This window comes from Danio rerio, chromosome 2 (genome assembly GCF_049306965.1).
Source record: "Danio rerio strain Tuebingen ecotype United States chromosome 2, GRCz12tu, whole genome shotgun sequence".
Classification (NCBI taxonomy): domain Eukaryota; kingdom Metazoa; phylum Chordata; class Actinopteri; order Cypriniformes; family Danionidae; genus Danio; species Danio rerio.
The window spans coordinates 38359659-38377877 of record NC_133177.1 but is presented as its reverse complement, the minus strand read 5'-3'; the positions used below and the strand labels follow the sequence as shown (position 1 = coordinate 38377877).

The 18219-nt window shown below is 34.1% G+C and overlaps 1 protein-coding gene across 10 annotated transcripts in view; it reads right to left on the bottom strand.

Moving 5' to 3' along the window:
• The window catches only part of tnr (tenascin R (restrictin, janusin)), a 238342-nt gene that overhangs the window by 76748 nt on the left and 143375 nt on the right, over positions 1-18219 (bottom strand). For all 10 annotated transcript variants that reach the window (XR_012385660.1, XR_012385666.1, NM_194383.1 and 7 more), the window contains 2 exon segments: positions 11325-11868; positions 6198-6671 (listed from right to left, as the gene is read on the bottom strand). Coding sequence is in view for 8 of the 10 variants with exons in the window: in NM_194383.1 (NP_919364.1) it covers positions 6198-6671; positions 11325-11811 (961 nt within the window). In the remaining 2 variants the exon portion in view is untranslated.

Sequence of the window (18219 nt, the reverse complement as noted above, 5' to 3'; positions counted from 1 at the left end):
TTATTAACTTATAACCATTTAGAGTGGAAATGTAATTGTCAGAAGCAGTTTTACAGAAAATAAGGAATCACTTTATTTTGATGGTCTCTCTCTTTAATGCATTTTGTTGATTTTAAGTTACATTGCATCTACAGTACATGCTAAATAATTCTCATTAGATTATAAGTAGACTGTCAGGTTGAGGTTAGGCTTAGGGGTAGTGTAAGTTTATATGCACTTGCAAAGTTTCTTGTAGTCATTTAAATGTCTGTTGAAGGAGCAGTATTGATAAGAGAAATTGGTAAGAAAAAACAATAAAAAAGCAATTTAGAAACATTGCAAATGATGGAAGAAGAATTCAACATGTCTCAATAAAGTTTGGACGGAGCACATATTTGATGCGCAAGATGTTAAAATAAATCCATTACTTATTTTCTAAAAAGAAAAAAGGTCCATAAACTACTGTTTACTGCAATAAGCATATTATGATGACATATATTAGGAAATATTCAAGTTAAAAATAATTAATATTTCCTATTATTTCAAGCCAGGTTTTCATGAACTGGCAAATTTGTTGAAAACACAGAACTTTTAGTTCTGATATAAAAAAAAGATTTTAGTTCTTATATGTCCTCTGCTTGTAAACTCATAAACAAACAGTTATAATCAGCTCACAATACGAGGCAAGTATCAGTTGAGTCATGAAATGCGATTATCATCCAATACCGATCTCTGGCCGATCGATAGTAGTATCCCTAATATAAATACAAAAATAATAATAATCATGTACTGCACTGTGAGTTATTAAAAACTACTTTAAATAATATTAGCACAGGATTAAACACATTTGTAAAACATTTTCTTATATTTAAATTAATTAGTTAATTAAACATTTAGAATAATACATTTTCAAATGACATTTTGAAGCACTTGATTCTATATTTAGCAAATTGTTTAAAACTTAAACTGCTATTGCTTCTTTAATGATCGCTTTTTTGTTGATTTATAGCTAAAAGACTTGGCAAAAGCATGGGGAAGCAACCTGTTCAAAAATGCTATTTAATCCACTGTAGAGAAAACATCTGCTGATAATAAAATCTGCCACTGTCAAAGAAAGACATTATTTCATTTAAGCTGTTTGAAATGTTCAAAAAAGCAACTTCTCATCACGTCCTTTTTTTCTTGATTACGTCTTTTTTTTTTCTCCCCATCGCTACCTGTTTACAAAATGCTTTTTGCTTACGGTTTCATGGGCCTAATGAAACGAGAAAATTGGATAGAGTAACTGAAAGAAAAGCCATATCCTAATTCATTCCCTTGATAATATGAAGACCTAAGAGAGCAGAGAATCTTCAGAAGCAGTGTAGAGAGTAATAATTGAGCAGCCACTCGCCATTTTCCACCACCCCTCGCGCACAACACCCCACTATTTTCTCCTAATTGCAATGAAATAAGCAATTTTGCCTCCACTCAGTCTTGCAGAAAATGAGAGGGAGAGAACTGGTTGGTAATATGATTTGCCCTTCCCTCTCCCACTCGTGAGATGACAGCTGTCTTCAGCGATGTGGGGTTTCGCCAGCCTTTTTCCACGAACTAGCTGTGAACCCGGGTAAGCGTGATGGAGAAATTGCTTCGGCCTGGTTAATATGACACATCTTCCCCAGTGAATGTGACTTTTGACAAATGAATGGTGTTATACTGTGAGTTGTCACCAATCTTACAGCCATGACTGGAGGAGCTGGGGGGCAAACCATGGGGTTTAGCATCTGCCGCGTCTGTTGGTAACTGGGGAAATGGCTACTGTTCTTCCCAGAGAGGATTTTTATACTTATACCGGGAGGAAAACATACCGCTTGCATTTAAAACTTAATAAAGTGGCTTGTTTATTCAATTGGCTTAAACGCATTGAGAGGAAAAATATGCAGTGTAAATGATGTTTGCGTTTCCCCAAACAGGCTTTGGTTATGGCTTAATTTCTTCCTTGATGGATTTTATATGCGAAAAGAACACCAGGCGAGGCAGACGTTAAATGCTGACTTGCGATATATAAGGGGGAATGTTTAAATAATACAGCACAGGCTCATTTTACTGGCGAACGGTTAAATGCTCTTTTGTACTGCTTTGCGATGCCAATTTAGTGAGCTGTAATTACACTTTATAACTATATAAGTGAACAAGTGTGCTAATGTTATGTAGTCACTAGCTAATTGGCCACTAAAGCTGTTGTAATTTCCAATGATCTTTTTTTTTTTTTTTAAGTAAAATATAATATCTTCATTCGTTTGCAATTATTTTGGCTCTTTTTGTTGTGGCCATGTTTCTATAGCTGTACTGATATTTACTCTTATTCCATTACAGGGAGTTCGAGATCTACAAACGTTAAAGATCATTACCATTTAAAGCTTTGCCAATTAAAAGCAGCCATCTGAAGTACAAGTTAGTTTTATCTGAGTAACTGTTTCAAGAACAAGCTATAAACCGCCTGTGCACCCACATATGACATATATGTAGCTGAGCCTTATTCTTTCTGTTTACTGAAGTGATGCAAACATGTTTAACTGCAATTTCCCCCAAAACAGACCTGACATCCCACTTAATAAATGCAGTTTATAATAATAAGTTTATCACTGAGAATTTTAACCCAAATTGGCTATTGAAGTTTGAGTTCACATCTCAAAATTCTGACTGCATCTTCAATTTTTATTTTTATTTTAAATGTATTTTGATATTAAATAAATCAGGGGGCTGTTCTATAGACCAAGCTTAGAGAAACAGCCAGGCGTATTTTAGTAAGTCAGGTTTATTAATGGCGGATTTTGTTTCATAAATCAAATTTCCAATAACAACTTATGGTGGGAAACTTGCCTGGTGTGGGGCCGGTTAACTCTCAGGTAGTGTTAAGTTTATGCTTAATCAAAGCAATGTTAACATTTGCCTGCCGTAATCTGATGCCATTTTAATGAACTTAACCTCTTAATAATGATTAAAACTTTATAGTCACTTAATAGCAAATATACTGTATATACACCAAACATCTTTAATAGAACAACAATACATTTAAATTTAAACAAGTCATTGCAAATGTAACAAATACAAACTACAACATTTCAACTTATTTTTTTATGTTTCTGTTGATTTTTTTTTCTGTTTCTTAAAATTTGAATTAATATTTGCTCCCAACATATTAATTTGGGTGTACTAAATTTTGGACTGTGATCGTCAGTTTACTTTTTGTTAGATTAATTCCAAATGTTGCTTTGGTACTCAATAATCTAAGTACAAGTACACCCCTAACAGATCTCTCTTAAATAAATATTTTCTAGAGGATGCTTAGCAATATCTTTGTGCATATACTTTAGATCAGTGGTCACCAAACTTGTTCCTGGAGGGCCAGTGTCCAGCAGATTTTAGCTCCAACCCTAATCAAACACACATGAACAAGCTAATCAAGGTCTTACTAGGTGTACTTGAAACATCCAGGCAGGTGTGTTGAGTCGGAGCTAAACCCTGCAGGGACACCGGCCCTCCAGGACCAGGATTGGTGACCCCTGCTTTAGATTATTGAGTACCAAAGCAAAAATTGGAAATAATCTAACAAAAAGTAAACTGAAGATCACAGTACAAAATTTTGTAAACCTAAATGAATATGTTGGGGAAAAAAAAACATAAATAAAAGCAACAGATTGTATAATATATTGTATATGAATTACAAAAAAATATTATAAAGAAAACACTGACTGATATAAAGAAGTAGGCTACATTTCTTAAAGAATGACTTTAAAGCTATAAACCCTGAGTGGAGTAATTGGGAGATGAATGGGGGGCGTGCAGTAGCCTCACTTTGATATAAAGCTATTTTCCCATGGAGCGAGGGAAACACACGTGTCAAAGAGAAAGCAGCATGCGGCGGTTTTGAAGCAACTTAAAATGCCCCACCACTGTTCACAGCTCTTCGTAAACATTATTTTAAGCTTAATGTGCTGACGTTAAGCACATTTTGTATGTTACAGTTAGTCGGCAATGCATTAAAACTTTTTCTTGCAAGCGACAATTGACAGTAAGTGTGTATTCTCTATCTCGCGCACGCACGCACAAGCACAATTTCAATGTATTGTGACAAATATTTTATTTAATGTTAATAGGCTTAAATAATAGCCTATATTTTAAAATATATTGTTACATATGTAGCCTATTGAGCCAATTTCCTCTCAGCCTTCTCTCTTGATATTGTGGCTTCTACTGTACCTTCACTGGCCCAGCAAATTTACAAGCTGTAAATGATACAGTCTTGCTTTTGGTTAGCATCGATAGCAGCTTTGCTCTCTTGCTCTCTATTCTCAGCAGTATCAGTTGACACACGTGCTGTACGCGAAGATACTACACTATACCATCACCCCATATCACCTCTGTATCCAATGGCAAAATGGCAAGCGCTGAACCCCCGCAACCAGTTTTGGTTAATGAACAAACAAACAAATAAACAAGAAAGAACACAAACAGGCCAATATGCTTGCCAATATCTAATATTGCTATTACAATAGCATCACACTGTCAAAAATATCTGTTATATACCAGTTAACATACAATATTTTGTGATTCACAAGTGTTTTCTGTTTATTTACGGTTGTAAATTGCATTCTGGGACCTCTGTTAACTTTTAAAGATGAAAATTTAACTGCACAGTTCAACAAAGCAACTTCTATTGACATTTTAGTAGTTTAAACATAATATAATGTATAAGAAATAATATACAGGAAATAAGTCTGTATATATTTTATTTTATACTTATATATTAAGTCTGTGATATTTGTACCGTAATACACAACACCAGCCTAGGCAATATATCACTTTAAACTATTAAAAAGGTTAATGAAGTCACTTTTTGTACTTGTCAAGGTTAAAAGTGGTTGAAAGAAAGATCAAGCTCCCATAATCTAATTTAAAAGCATAAATAACTGGGATAAATTTTAAAAAGTAATAAAAAACATGAATCATAAAATATGAAAAACTGCTAATTTACTGATATTGTGAAAGAGTGACTTTCAGAGTTGTATAAAAAATTAAGAGGTTGGTAACTGCTCCTATTTGAATATCAATAATGGAATTAATGTTACTGTCACTTTTTAAAAATGTCTTTTATTTTTAAAAAATCTCTCAAGTTTTTAAATCTCTCGATTAATTGAACATTTTAACTCCATTACGATTAATGAACAAATGTTATTATTTTTATTTTATTTTTCTCACAGTAAATATGCTCACATATTACAAGTGAGAGATTTTTGAATGAAGGTGCATTGCTTGATTTTAAAATAATCTTTTAAATTTTTTTTTATTTTTTCTTATAAAAAGTGCAAGTTATATACATAAAAAAAAATAAATAAATAAATAAATACATTTGATAGATTTAAATACATTTATATAAATAACTTGCACTTTTGGACCAAAATTAATCACTTTTATTGTTTTTAAAAGTAGAAGATAAGCAGTATCTCTTCTAAATATAATATCCTTTAAATAATATTTTAAACAGTGCATTTCTTGAATCTTCTATAAACAAATATTTTCATATAAATAATTTTTTGTATTGTAATAGAAAATATGCTGCCTCATGGCATCTCTGGCACAGAGTCCAATCATCGCCAATGTAGTGCAAACGTGCGATATGCAGTTACATTTTCTTTAGAAAGGTGTGTGGGTATGCGACCGTGCCGGACTACGCTCGTGCATTTGAATCAAAAGTATAAATCAGCCTTAATAGAGCGGGGTCTTGTGACTCCACACACGGTAGGAAAAGTAGCTGAAAAAACTGACCTGGAAAAATGTAGTCAATTATAGGTTCTGAATGACGATTTCAACTACTTTTCAATTAATTGCCCAGCGTACTCTAAAGTTAATATGTATAGACCAACACAATTTCCCTCTGAATTATTGGAGCTTAATATGTGCAGGGCAGTGATTTCCTTGTTGTATCGAAAATAGTTTTGAATATCGTTATTTTTCAAAAGTTAGAATCAAAGAAATTCCAGTATCGTGACAACAGTAGCATGTTGTATTTAAAGTAGTAAGGTACCATGACAAATGGCATCAGAAAACCATCAGTACATCATAACCAGATGTATGCTGTTACTAAAACAGTACCAACTCGTCCTCATGTGCATCCTAATGCACCATAGAAAGGATTAATTGTGACACCCCTGATACAAACGTCGAACACTGACCTGAAGTGCAGTCATCTCCTGTGTATCCCTCTTGACAGACGCAGAAGCCCTCCTTGCACACACCTCTCTGGCTGCAGTTATTAGCGCAGAAGATGAGCGAGCAGTCTTCCCCCAGGAAGCCGGATCGGCACTGGCAGCTTCCGTTCACACAGGCCCCTTGATCCGAGCAGTCGTTTAGACATCTGCCCAGTGAGCAGTCCTCCCCCGCGAAGGCCTCCTCACAAACACACTCCCCGTCAATACACAAGCCCCTGTCAGAGCAGTCACTTGGACATCGTGGCTCGGAGCAGTTTTCACCACCGAAATTACGGTCGCAAACACAATCGCCTTCGATGCAAATGCCCTGGCCCGAGCAGTCGTCTGGGCAGCGTGGCTCAGTGCAGTTCTTGCCAATCCAGCCTTCTTCACAAACACACCCGCAAACCTCCATACTGAATGTGCCATGGCCGCACTGAGGGACGAAGTCTAGGCGACCTGAGAGCAAACAAATATGTAAGATTTAGAACAGTATAAATTGACTACAGGGTTTTAGAAGTGCAGAGAAACTGCTTTTTGAATAATTTAAATGAGTTTTTTTTTTTTTTTGGCTGTTTACTTTTTTGTTTTTTTTTTGTATTTTAATCATTATTCTTATTAATAATATTATTAAATATTTAGTTTTTATTATTTCACTTAGTTTTACTTTTTATTTTAGTTTTAGTTATGAATGAAAATAATACATATTATATGCATGGTTTCCTCACAGCATTGAAAATGGTATCGAATATCGATATTTTTTTTAAGGTATCATTTCAAAGTTTGTATGAATAGTTTGAATGAGGTTTATCTTTTATTTTTATTTATGTTTTCTTTATCGATTTGTGCAATTTTATTCATTATTATTTTTTAAAATATTGTTACGTTTTTTAAGAAAACGATACATATTTTATTTGTGATTTCCTCACAATATTGAAAATGGTATTGAATATCAATATTTTTCAAGGTGTATCAAAGTTTGAATGAATAGTTTTAATGAGGTTTATTTTTTCTGTTTTCTGTTTTCATTTTATATTTGTGTATTTTTATTCATTATTCTTAATAATAATATTATTATTATTAAATATTTTTATATAAATTTACTTAGGGTTTATTTTTATTTTAGTTTCTATTATAAAAGAAAAAGATACGTATTTTAAGGATTGCTTCCAAGCATTATCAAAAATGGTATTGAATATCGATATTTTTTAAAGTATCAAAATTTGCATGAATAGTTTGAATGAGGTTTATTTTCATATTTTCTGTTTTCATTTTAGCATTTTGTGTATTTTTTAAAAATTATTCTCATTAATAATAGCATTATTAAGTTTTGTTTTTTCTCAGTATCAAAAAATGTATAAAATATCACTATTTTTCAAGGTATCGTATCAAAGAAATTCCAGCTTCAGTAATGAGGTATTATTTTTTTTAAATAAAAATAATACATATCTTATTTTAGTGTTATAATTGATGATTTCTTCTTTTTTATATTTAGCAGCTACCCAAACAAAACCGACTTTTGTGATACTCCTATATTGTATGTCATTTATTTATTTATGTATTTATTTATTTATTTATTTTATCTTTGTGGTCCATTCTGTTCCCTATGTTAGCCTTTCAAAATAAAAATGTCATAAATAAATCTAAGTTATTCTTAAAAAAATTATATGCTTTCTTCATTAAAAAATAAAAACAAACAGGTTTGTGAATAAATAATGTCATCATTAACATTGCGTTATTCCTTTAATTTCCTTTCACGTAAAACTAAGATCAAACCTAAGTAGAAAAAACACTAAGAATTCTGAGGCAATATCTTGCAATCTTATTAGCAAACACAGAACTTATCAAAGGCTTGAGGGGAAAACCTATCCAGCAGCAGTGCTGTAATTAATCTAGTTCACAATCTAACCTCATTTGTATAGCTTAACATGACTTTCCCTTTACTACTGCAGTGTTTCAGCTGTTTTTAGCTGCCCTGGAGGGGCTCCACGGCCAAGGTTTGCAGGTGTGAATCCACTCGACTGCCCCTTTGAGACGTTAAACAAGCACAACACTACCACCGTCCACACTTCTGTTGTCCCCATGGGTCAGTGCACAATATAACTGCTTCTTCACTTAGCACTGCAGTCACATCAGAATCGGCAGAAGGATCAGGATGAATATCTGTTTTTGTCCCACAGTACAATGAGCTAAAAGCTATTTGAAACTAATTCATGGAGAACTCTAATCTACTGTAAAATAACCTGCCTGTATGATTTAACTATGATATTTAATTATGTATATTTGGCTACAGAAAGATGTGCTGTGTTATATCTCACATCATAAAACGCTACAATCTTTCTTGTATAATGCACCATTTGGCACAAATTTACATTTTTATGATGGAAATGGATCAATGGGTGACAACTGTCTCCTGATAACTCGGTTTATTTTTCATTTAATGGTGTCATAAACAGGCGCAAAGAAAAATATCAGTAGTAAAAAAATAGTTATTGAGTTTCAGTGAATGATCAATATATGAGACTTTATGGATGCAGAGATGGATATAGAAGTCTGACTGAAGGGCCTTTATGTAATTAAAATGACTTGAACTGTTTCTTTTTGAAAGCTTTACATATTACTAATACTAAGTTTTAGATGGCCAATGACATCACAACCTATCCAACAATGACTGGTAGTGTTTTGTCTTGTAAATGTTGCTGATTATTATTCTTTATTCACCAATTTTATTTTATTCACCACATTTACTGTATGTAATTTAAAAACTTTTATTAAGGAACAATTGTTAATGGGTCCCTGAAACAATTTTAAAAAATTCAAGAAAAACAAAAAACACACAAACAGCCATGACATCATAACATGACGTGAACTGTAATGTGGTAAAAAAAAAAAAAGAATAAATAAAAAAAATTACACTTGGAACTTAAAAGAAAATACTAATAAATATTTTGTTACACTCATTTTTTTGCAAAGTATAATTAACCTTTGGTTTAAAAAAAAAAAATTTCAAAACAAAATTTTGGTTAAATGATAAAATTTCATTTAATCAAAATCAAAAATATTTACTATGGTCAAGAAAAAACAAAAATAACGTTAACACAAAGTAAAAATAGTGTTTAATATATAGACACTGGTAAACTATCTTTTTAACGTTATCAAAGTATAATCTTGCTTTGTACCAAACAAAAAATTTCTGAAATTAGCCATATTAATTAATAAATTACCCTCAAGTTATGGCTTGATTTTATTGAAAATGACAAATGTATTTTAATATGAATCAAAATATTCATGCTGCCCAAGAAAAAACCCACATTGGCTTTTTGGTAAAAGGCTATGGTAAAAGGCTATATTCAGTATGGCTATAGACGTCACACAAGATGGCAATCAAACTCACATTACAAATGCATAATACTAAAAACCAATTAGTACATAAGTAATAGATTTCTTTCATGTCATGTGACATGACAACTGCTGATTTAAAGTAAAACGGTTACTTTCCTATTACTTTTTTTACTTAGTAAGTTCGCTTTTTGCTATAAGGCAAATTAAAAACAACAGGTTATAGTCAGACACCACACTTTTCCACTAATCCCAATAAAATGTAGGACATTTAATATGAAAGACACAATAGATTTAATTGATTTCAGTGTACAGAGATGTATGTTTATCTGAAAATAACTGCACACCTTAGAATCAGTAAATCTTTTATGTTCACCAAGGCTGCTTTTGTAGCCATTTTGTAAATAGTAATTTGTAGTTTAAATATTATGTGTTTGGTTTTTTCTTCTTTTATTTGTTGGTTGTAAAGTCGTAGTTAATGAGCGTAATAAAGGCATAGTAAAGGAGACAAAGAAAAGAAAGAAAGATTGCATCAGACAAAATTTTTGACTAGCTGTTTAGGAGTGTGAAAGGATGGTAGTGAGCTTTTTATTTGAAATACACTTCATTATCTGACCAATATTCAAGACAATATAAACAAAAACAATGGGCTCTTGGGGTGGTCCTCCTAAGTAGAAATCACACCATACACTGAAAAAAATGCTTTTACTCTTCTAAAAGTAAAATGATCTTTTTTTTTCTAGGTAAGTGTCAGCAAACAAATCATATGTACTGGATTTAAACAACTTACATTTAGTAATGTTCAACTTTATTTGTTCGTTTAAATTTAGCCTATATGAATTGTTTGCAATTACGTACCTTAAAAAAATCAAGTAAATCCAATGAATCATTTTTTTCTAGTGCACTCCTTTTGATCAGCCCCCTTTGTAATTATCCTAATCTCGAACCTCCCCGCAAAAACTATTTTGAATAACCATCTCACAGTGAGTTTACTGCTGCAACCTTTGCCTTCTCTAAGGCTTAAATAACATGGAGGCATAATAAAAAAAATTATTATCAGTATGTGGAATTTAAAATAGCAGAAAGAAAGCCTCTACTAAAGCATTCAAAGTCATTCATTCATTCATTCATTTTCTTTTCGTCCCTTTATTAATCAGGGGTCACCACAGCAGAATGAACCACCAACTATTCCAGCACATGTTTTAGGCAGCGGATGTCCTTCCAGCCGCAACCCAGTATTGGAAAACACCCATGTAGACTCATTCACACACACACTCATACACTGCGGCAAATTTAGCTTAACCAATTCACCATCATGTCTTTGGACTGTGGAGGTAACCGGAGCACCCAGAGGAAACCCACGCGAACACAGGGAGAACATGCAAACTCCACACAGAAATGCCAACTGGCCCAGCTGGGATTGACCACTAAAATGATTATAATTTATTTATTTTTTTCAGTTTTTGCTTGTGTTGGTATTTTAGTTTGTCAATCTTGCTATATATGAAGCAATGTACCATATGTCAGAAAGAATACCCAAGGGGATTAATAAAGCTTTGAACTAAACGACTCATGTTGCTGTCTTTGTTTACCGCTAAAACATGGTGACACTTTATTCTTCATCATATTGACTTCCAGCATAGCCTACAATTCAATTTGTGCCAGCATCATACTGTGGAGTCAACATACATGGCATAGCCAAGTTCATTAGATGCGCCCCTGCACATAGCAATTGCAACCTTATAAAATCATTGAAATTGCCTACAGACTCACCCATGACAGAGCTCTCTCCGCAGCAGCTGGAGCTACACTGCGTTCGAAGCAGCGACACCTCTCTCTCCAGCATCTCTATGCGGCTTGCCAGCTGCTCTATGGTGGTAGCTGAAGGACAAGCACAGGCCTGCTTTGGGATATTGATGCGATGGGTGAAGGTCACCTGGCTGTCCGAGTCCACTGTTTCCTCTGTGTACTCCGTCGGCATCTTATCACTCCCAGATGCTGTTTTGTTCGTCTCTGGACCTGTCACCGCATCTAGGTCCACTGAACAGAGGGACTCTACAGGTACGTTGATGTTGTATACGTGATTGAAGACCATAGGCTGCATCTGGTTGTCAGCAGGATCGCCCCCCTCTGGAACCTGTCGCCTCACCCTTGTGGTCCTCACTAGTTTGCTGGTGGGGCTGGGAACAGCTTGAATCCCGAAGAACAGTAGAGCCAGGCTCACTACTGAACCTTGTATTGCCATGGCGCACCCCCACATCACAACTCGGGCACTAGGGTGAGATCATCAACTCCACAAATAGACCTCTGATTGGCACTGTGGACAAAAAGAGACCATTTTAGCTCTTCAGAACACTTCCCTTCAGAAAATATCTCAACAGGAGCAATATTTGTTAACACTGTAAAATGGCAGTCCATTAGTTAATGTATGTACTAACATAAACAAATAGAAATACATTTATTACAGTTTTTATTAATTTCTGTTAATATCAGGTAATGTTATTTAAGTTAAATAACGTTAGCTTATGTTAACTCACAGTGCATTAACTAATGTTAACAAGCACAACTATAAATTTTAATAATGCATTAGGAAATGTTCAACAATAACTTATAAAGGTTGTGCAAGATTATTCATACTTAATGCTAGTAATTACATTAACTAACATAAACTAATGGACCATGATTATAAAGTGTTACCCACTATTTTAACTTGTTCGTATAAACGGTTTTATATGACAATAGAATCACATCCAGTGCAATCAATAAATGATTCACTGATGCATTTATATGAAAGAAGAAAGAGCAAGCATGGGTTTGAAGTAAAAGCCTATTTCAGTAACTTAGAAGACGCCATCAGCATCTGTGAATGTTAAGAAATATTTGAACACTGATTGCTGTTATTGATCAGGTTTGAGTGCATTAGTGCATCCCCACTTTTTCAACAGTCTTTTTTTTATTTTCATTCCTTGCAAAAAAGAAATCTTTGTTAAAATGTTGTATGCTATGAACCAGACATACAAACTGCAAAGACAATCAAAACACTTTGATTGCACGCAAGAACCTAAAATTCAGTCAAAAGACAAAATACACAATGTTCTTAATCGCTTTAATGAAGAAAAGAATGACGTCCTTGAAGACTTGGAAAGTCGCAACCCAATCCAATCCAAAACGCAATCCAAATACAATGATGGAACACTGTTCATTTGTGAGAACTGTTGGTTCTTAGCTTAGAAACAAGTATCTTTAGTTTTTTAACATTTATTTTCATATATATATGATCTATTCACACACTTAGTACATCATTTGCCTTGATTTGTCAAAGTGGGCAGAGCTAAACATCTCACGTTCTTTGCTCGATATGACTCTTGATTAGTGAAAATTGATATGCACTGTGGTCTCAAGGTCTCAATAATTGTTTTTAAAAATAAATTGAATTAGAATAGATCATACATTTCATATCAGGCCTGCCTTTAAATGTTTATCAATTATTGTTAGAAATCAATTTCCCTATGGAGCATAATGAATGAAGTTTTTACATATCCGGAAACCCAACTGATGAGCTCGATTGCAGAGAGCAATGTAATGAATCCTCAGTAAACACCGCAGGAGTCATGATGAACACAGGCATAGAGGGGAACGCTTTAATTTGAATGTGCTCAGTCCTCAGTAAAATACCAGCTCGCTCACTGAATATAATTTCCAAGTAATTCCAAGTTCATTTTCTCAACAGTAATAACGTCTGAAGTGGGGGAGTTGGCTACGTTGAAATTAGTCTATACTTTTTTTCCCCGACCAGTTTGATGAATTTCCAGGGCAATTGTGAGCATGAGAGGTGGAGTTACTCTGAAGTAATGACAGGGCAAATCAAAGTAAAGAAAAGAGCATGATAGCCAGCCATTGTGACAGGTCATTGAGCCAATCATGGCACTCTTCTCTCTGATGACTTTACAAAATAGTTTCTGCTAATTGAAACGCAGCTAAATTATTAATATTACTTCAACTACAAAACTGTTTTCCAGGCAATCATTTGAAACACAGAAAACTCCAAATTTACTTTCTTTGGACGTTTCAGCCTATACCATGTAAAGCTTCCAGTAAACACTGCAAATTTGTTCTTGAACAGTTTGTTCATTTTAAACAAATCTTTTGTATGACTCGAGAACAATGATTCCTCTCAGAGAGTGATTCATTAATTCGCTAATGCGCACATTTGTACAGGTGGAGAAGAATATTAGTTCCTTTTTCGAGTCTTCTATCAGGTTTGAGTCATTCATTCATCACATGAAAGACAGAAGCCAGTCATATGCAGTCAGGGCCGGAAAAAGATTTGATCCGTTTATTTCGAGTCCTCGGTTTGAGTCGCTCCTTCATCACATGGAGACAGAAGCCAATCATTTACATTTAGAGCTCAAACATTTTTTGATCCATTTATTTCTCAAGTCCTCGGTTTGAATCATCTCTCTTTACATGCTGTCACGTGATGAATGAACAACTCGAAAACCAACTTGAAAGGTAATCTAATCATGGATCCTTTCAGCTCAGACTGTGTGCATTGGTTAAGCTTATATGGGATGTAAACAAGGAACTCAAATTTGTTAACCTGTCAGAAAAGGTGAGCGGACATAATCACAGATAAAACATCAGGTAAAGAGTAAATTACTATTTTCTCTTTCTTATTGTGTTCAGTTATGACTTGTCTGCAGTGTGATCAACGTTTGGTGCAGTTGTAGTTGAGTTTGGAAGCAACTTGAAACATTTTAATAATATTTTGTCAAATTGAATGAAATTAACTAAATTACTCTAAAAAAGATTTGTTCATCTCAATGAACGAGATTCAATGGTATGAGTCAGTAAAATAATCCGAATTTCCTATCACTAGTGTATCAGTATCAGTCCAGATTGTTCACAGCTGTAGCACGAGTTGATTGGCGCAAAACATCATGGTAGTGTTCATGTAGTAGCAGATGTGTTCTCGACACAGGCACTGTAATTTTGATGACTTACTGTAGAAATCAGCATAATTCACAAGAACAGTGAAATTAAATTATTTACAATTCTTTTTCATTCAAAGCCCCATTCCATTAGGCCATTTTTAATGGAAACAGAGACAAAGCTACACCTGGTGAAGCAGAATTGATAAATGTCGATACATAACCCAGAGGATTTTCCCACAGCGAAAAAAAAATCCAAAAACATTTTAGTAATTAGATTGGGAAATGTGTTGATACAGTTCATTGATTCAGTGGAGACCCAAGTGAGGCATTTTCTTTAAGTCTTCCTTAATCCCTTATCAGCAACAGAACTCAGGACAAGAGCAAACTGTAAAATGAATGACTGAGTCGGTCTGACACCTGGGCTTTGGTGCTATGGGCAGAGTGATAATCTCCTCTGACATTTTCTATTTTTGACTGGACTGGCAGACATGCTCTCCTTTACAGAAAACCCCCTCTTTTTCACTGCACAATCACCTGGATAAAAGCAGGAGGCTTAAAAGTAAATGTTCAGGGCTCCATCATCTCTTTTAGAAGATGATTTCATTAATATAGAACAAAGCATTCTTCCAAAATATCTCAAAAAGACTTTTTTAATGATAATCACCCAAATCTATTGAAAATGTATTGATTTTTTTTAGCAAATTAATGAATAATCATTATACTAAGGATGCTCCAATCAATTGGCCCGAAGATTGGTATTGGCCGAGGATCACATTTTATGACTAGATCGATGCTCGCAAATCTGGCCGATTTCATGAACTGATCGCAGGTGTTTGTTTATGAGTTTACAAGCAGAGGAAGACACACGTGTGTCCCGTATAGTATGCATCTACAGCAGCCACAACACAGGAGGAGGTAAAAGATGCATGAGGTGTGAGCGATTGATGCGCTGGCTTCACAACATTTAAACTAAAATATATACAGACAGGCTCTGAGATCCCCAAAAATGTGTTAAAATACATGGAAATCATGGCAACACGAGCGAATGAGCAGGATAACAGATCGCGGAGAGGCACAGTGATATTCTAAGCATTGCATTTCACTTCATTTTCTTTTTTGCTTAGTCCATTATTAATTAATCTGGGGTTGCCACAGCGGAACGGACCGCCAACTTATCCAGCATACGTGTTACGCAGCGGATGCCCTTCCAGCTGTAATCTATTACTGGGAAACATCCATACACATTCATACAATAAAACGTTCTTTTGAGGAACTCCAAAAAAAAAAAAAAAGGTCTTCATTGGCTTTTCTGCAAAAATCCATTTTTGTTTTTATTTGGATACCTTTAGCATTGAGAATGCACACAATTAAAATCAGTTCGGAGGTGAATTTGACAGAGTTAGGTTTGCCTTCTTTTATCTAAATTTTCTGCGCTTTTCTATGTTGTTTTTGTTGTTATGTTTTGTACGTTTGTTTGTTATATGTTAGACCCTGTTTACACTGCCAGTTAAATGTGACCCAATTAAGATTTTTTGTTCAATGTGACACAGATCAGATCTGTTCTATGATTATGTAAAGGCGAAAAAAAAACGCATGCATTCGGATATTCAGAGATCGGTTTCAGGCCTCCTTCATAAGGGGAAATAAATCAGATATGTGACAATGCGACTATCATGTAAACAGACAGATCGGATTTTTTGAGGTTTTTTTTTTGTACGTCATTGAAAAACGGGGCCTTAGACTAGTCAATAAATTACGCTATAACCACGTTTGTCTTTGTTTTGCCTCACAGAAAAAAATCACTGTAACGGTAAAAGACCCTTGTTACCAGCTTATCAAGTTCAATAAAACTTCTAAAGTATACATCTACTTCACAAAAAGTAGTTATAATTCCCTTTCTAAATAAATAAAGAACCAAACGAGCAGGTGAAGTCATTGTTATATTTATTAACTTAAATTAACTACAAGATAATTCTGAATATTCATAATTAATAATACCTTGTTATTATTGATCAATAAATAATATATTTATAATATTTAATTAAGATAATTAAAAAGTTGTTCACTGCATCACATACATGCAGTCATTTGTATTCCCAAAAAGGCCTTGCATCATCCTAAAGGACTTCATTAGCATTGGCTAATGAACAAATTCAGACAAATTAAGTTCTTTCACTCATTTAAGCAGTTAAACACACATTATCGTATCCTTATCTTTGCTTATTGTTGCTTTACATCAAAATTTGTAAAGCTGTGCAAAATGTATAATGTTGTGAATAATCTTGTGGTTGGTTTGGCTCATGGCTTATTAAACTTTATTGAAAACTCTTTTAAAATCCCTATGGGAAAAATGAATGGGTAAAAAATACTTCCAGAACCAGTGCAGCTGTAGTAAGAGCTGCATTCTAATACGTCCTTTGTTTTTTGAGCAATGAAGGATACGACAGATGGATCATCCTCAGCCCTCAAGCATCCCAAGATTCACTGTGCATTTTAAAAATAAACATTTACTGTATTAGGTTGGATGCTTTAAGTTCATTATTTGAACAAGCAGTTTTTATCAATTTCTTATCAAATTTACTAGCAATTAGTTTTGCAAACATATATTTTAGTCATATTGTGGCTTCAGATTTCTGTGTCGGAGACTGCAGGTGCATTTAAGCGTGTTGCTCTTGTTTTATTTGTGGCAATGGACCCTGGAGCAGGTGGCTTGTTAATTCTGCCTCCATACTGCCTCTTACATGACTGAGTGGCAAACTTCACTTTCCATTTCCACAGAAGTGGTCTGACATTACACAGCCAATGTCATTCACACATCGTCTACAGAAACACACTAAACAAACAAACAAACAAACAAAACAAAAAAACAATGTTTACATAGTAGTTGCACAGTCTGATTCGTAAATATAATCAAAACAATGATGGCTTTGAAATCACAATGATTGTACCATGTTAAAAAAGGGTTAGTGCTCTTAAAGAGATAGTTGACCACCAAAATTGTATATTCACCTTCAAATGGTTATAAATTTCTGTAAGTTTTTATTTTCTTTTTACACAAATGATGATATTTTAAATCAAAGACTACTAGTTTCCAACATTTTACAAAATATATTGTTTTTTGTTCAATAATAAATAAACAAATAAATAATTAAATAAATTAATAAATAAAAGAATGAATAAATAAATACATCTGGAACAAATGAAAGGTGATTAAATGATGACAGAATGTTTCTTGTGGATTTTTTTCTCTTTAACCATTGAGATTTAACAAATGTCTTTCCCATGGTCTATCTTTCCCAAATGAAGAAGACTAGAGAGACTACGGAACTTTATGAGTCTACAGTCAGCCAGAGAGACTGTCACATACTGTCTTTCTATCTCATGAAATGTTTTTTTTTTCACTTGTGCTGCTTTCAAAGGAGAAGTCAGACCAGGTCATGCAGACAGCACTGCATTTCTTTTGTTATAATGGGCTGATGGAAACTTTTATTTGACTGGAGATTTTGGCAATGGCAAGCAGCCCATAGCCTTTAAAGAGAACGAAATGGCTTCAGACTGAATGAAGAGGAGACTCAATTAGGAGAGCTCTCAATTAAATATGACAGGGAAGACCACAGGGCCTTTTGACTGCACATTTCCCACAATACCATATTTTACTTTTGAACGACACACGTTTCTTGCCAGGATTTTAGTTTCTGTCATTTAACAGTTGTTCATATGGTACTGTGGAACCA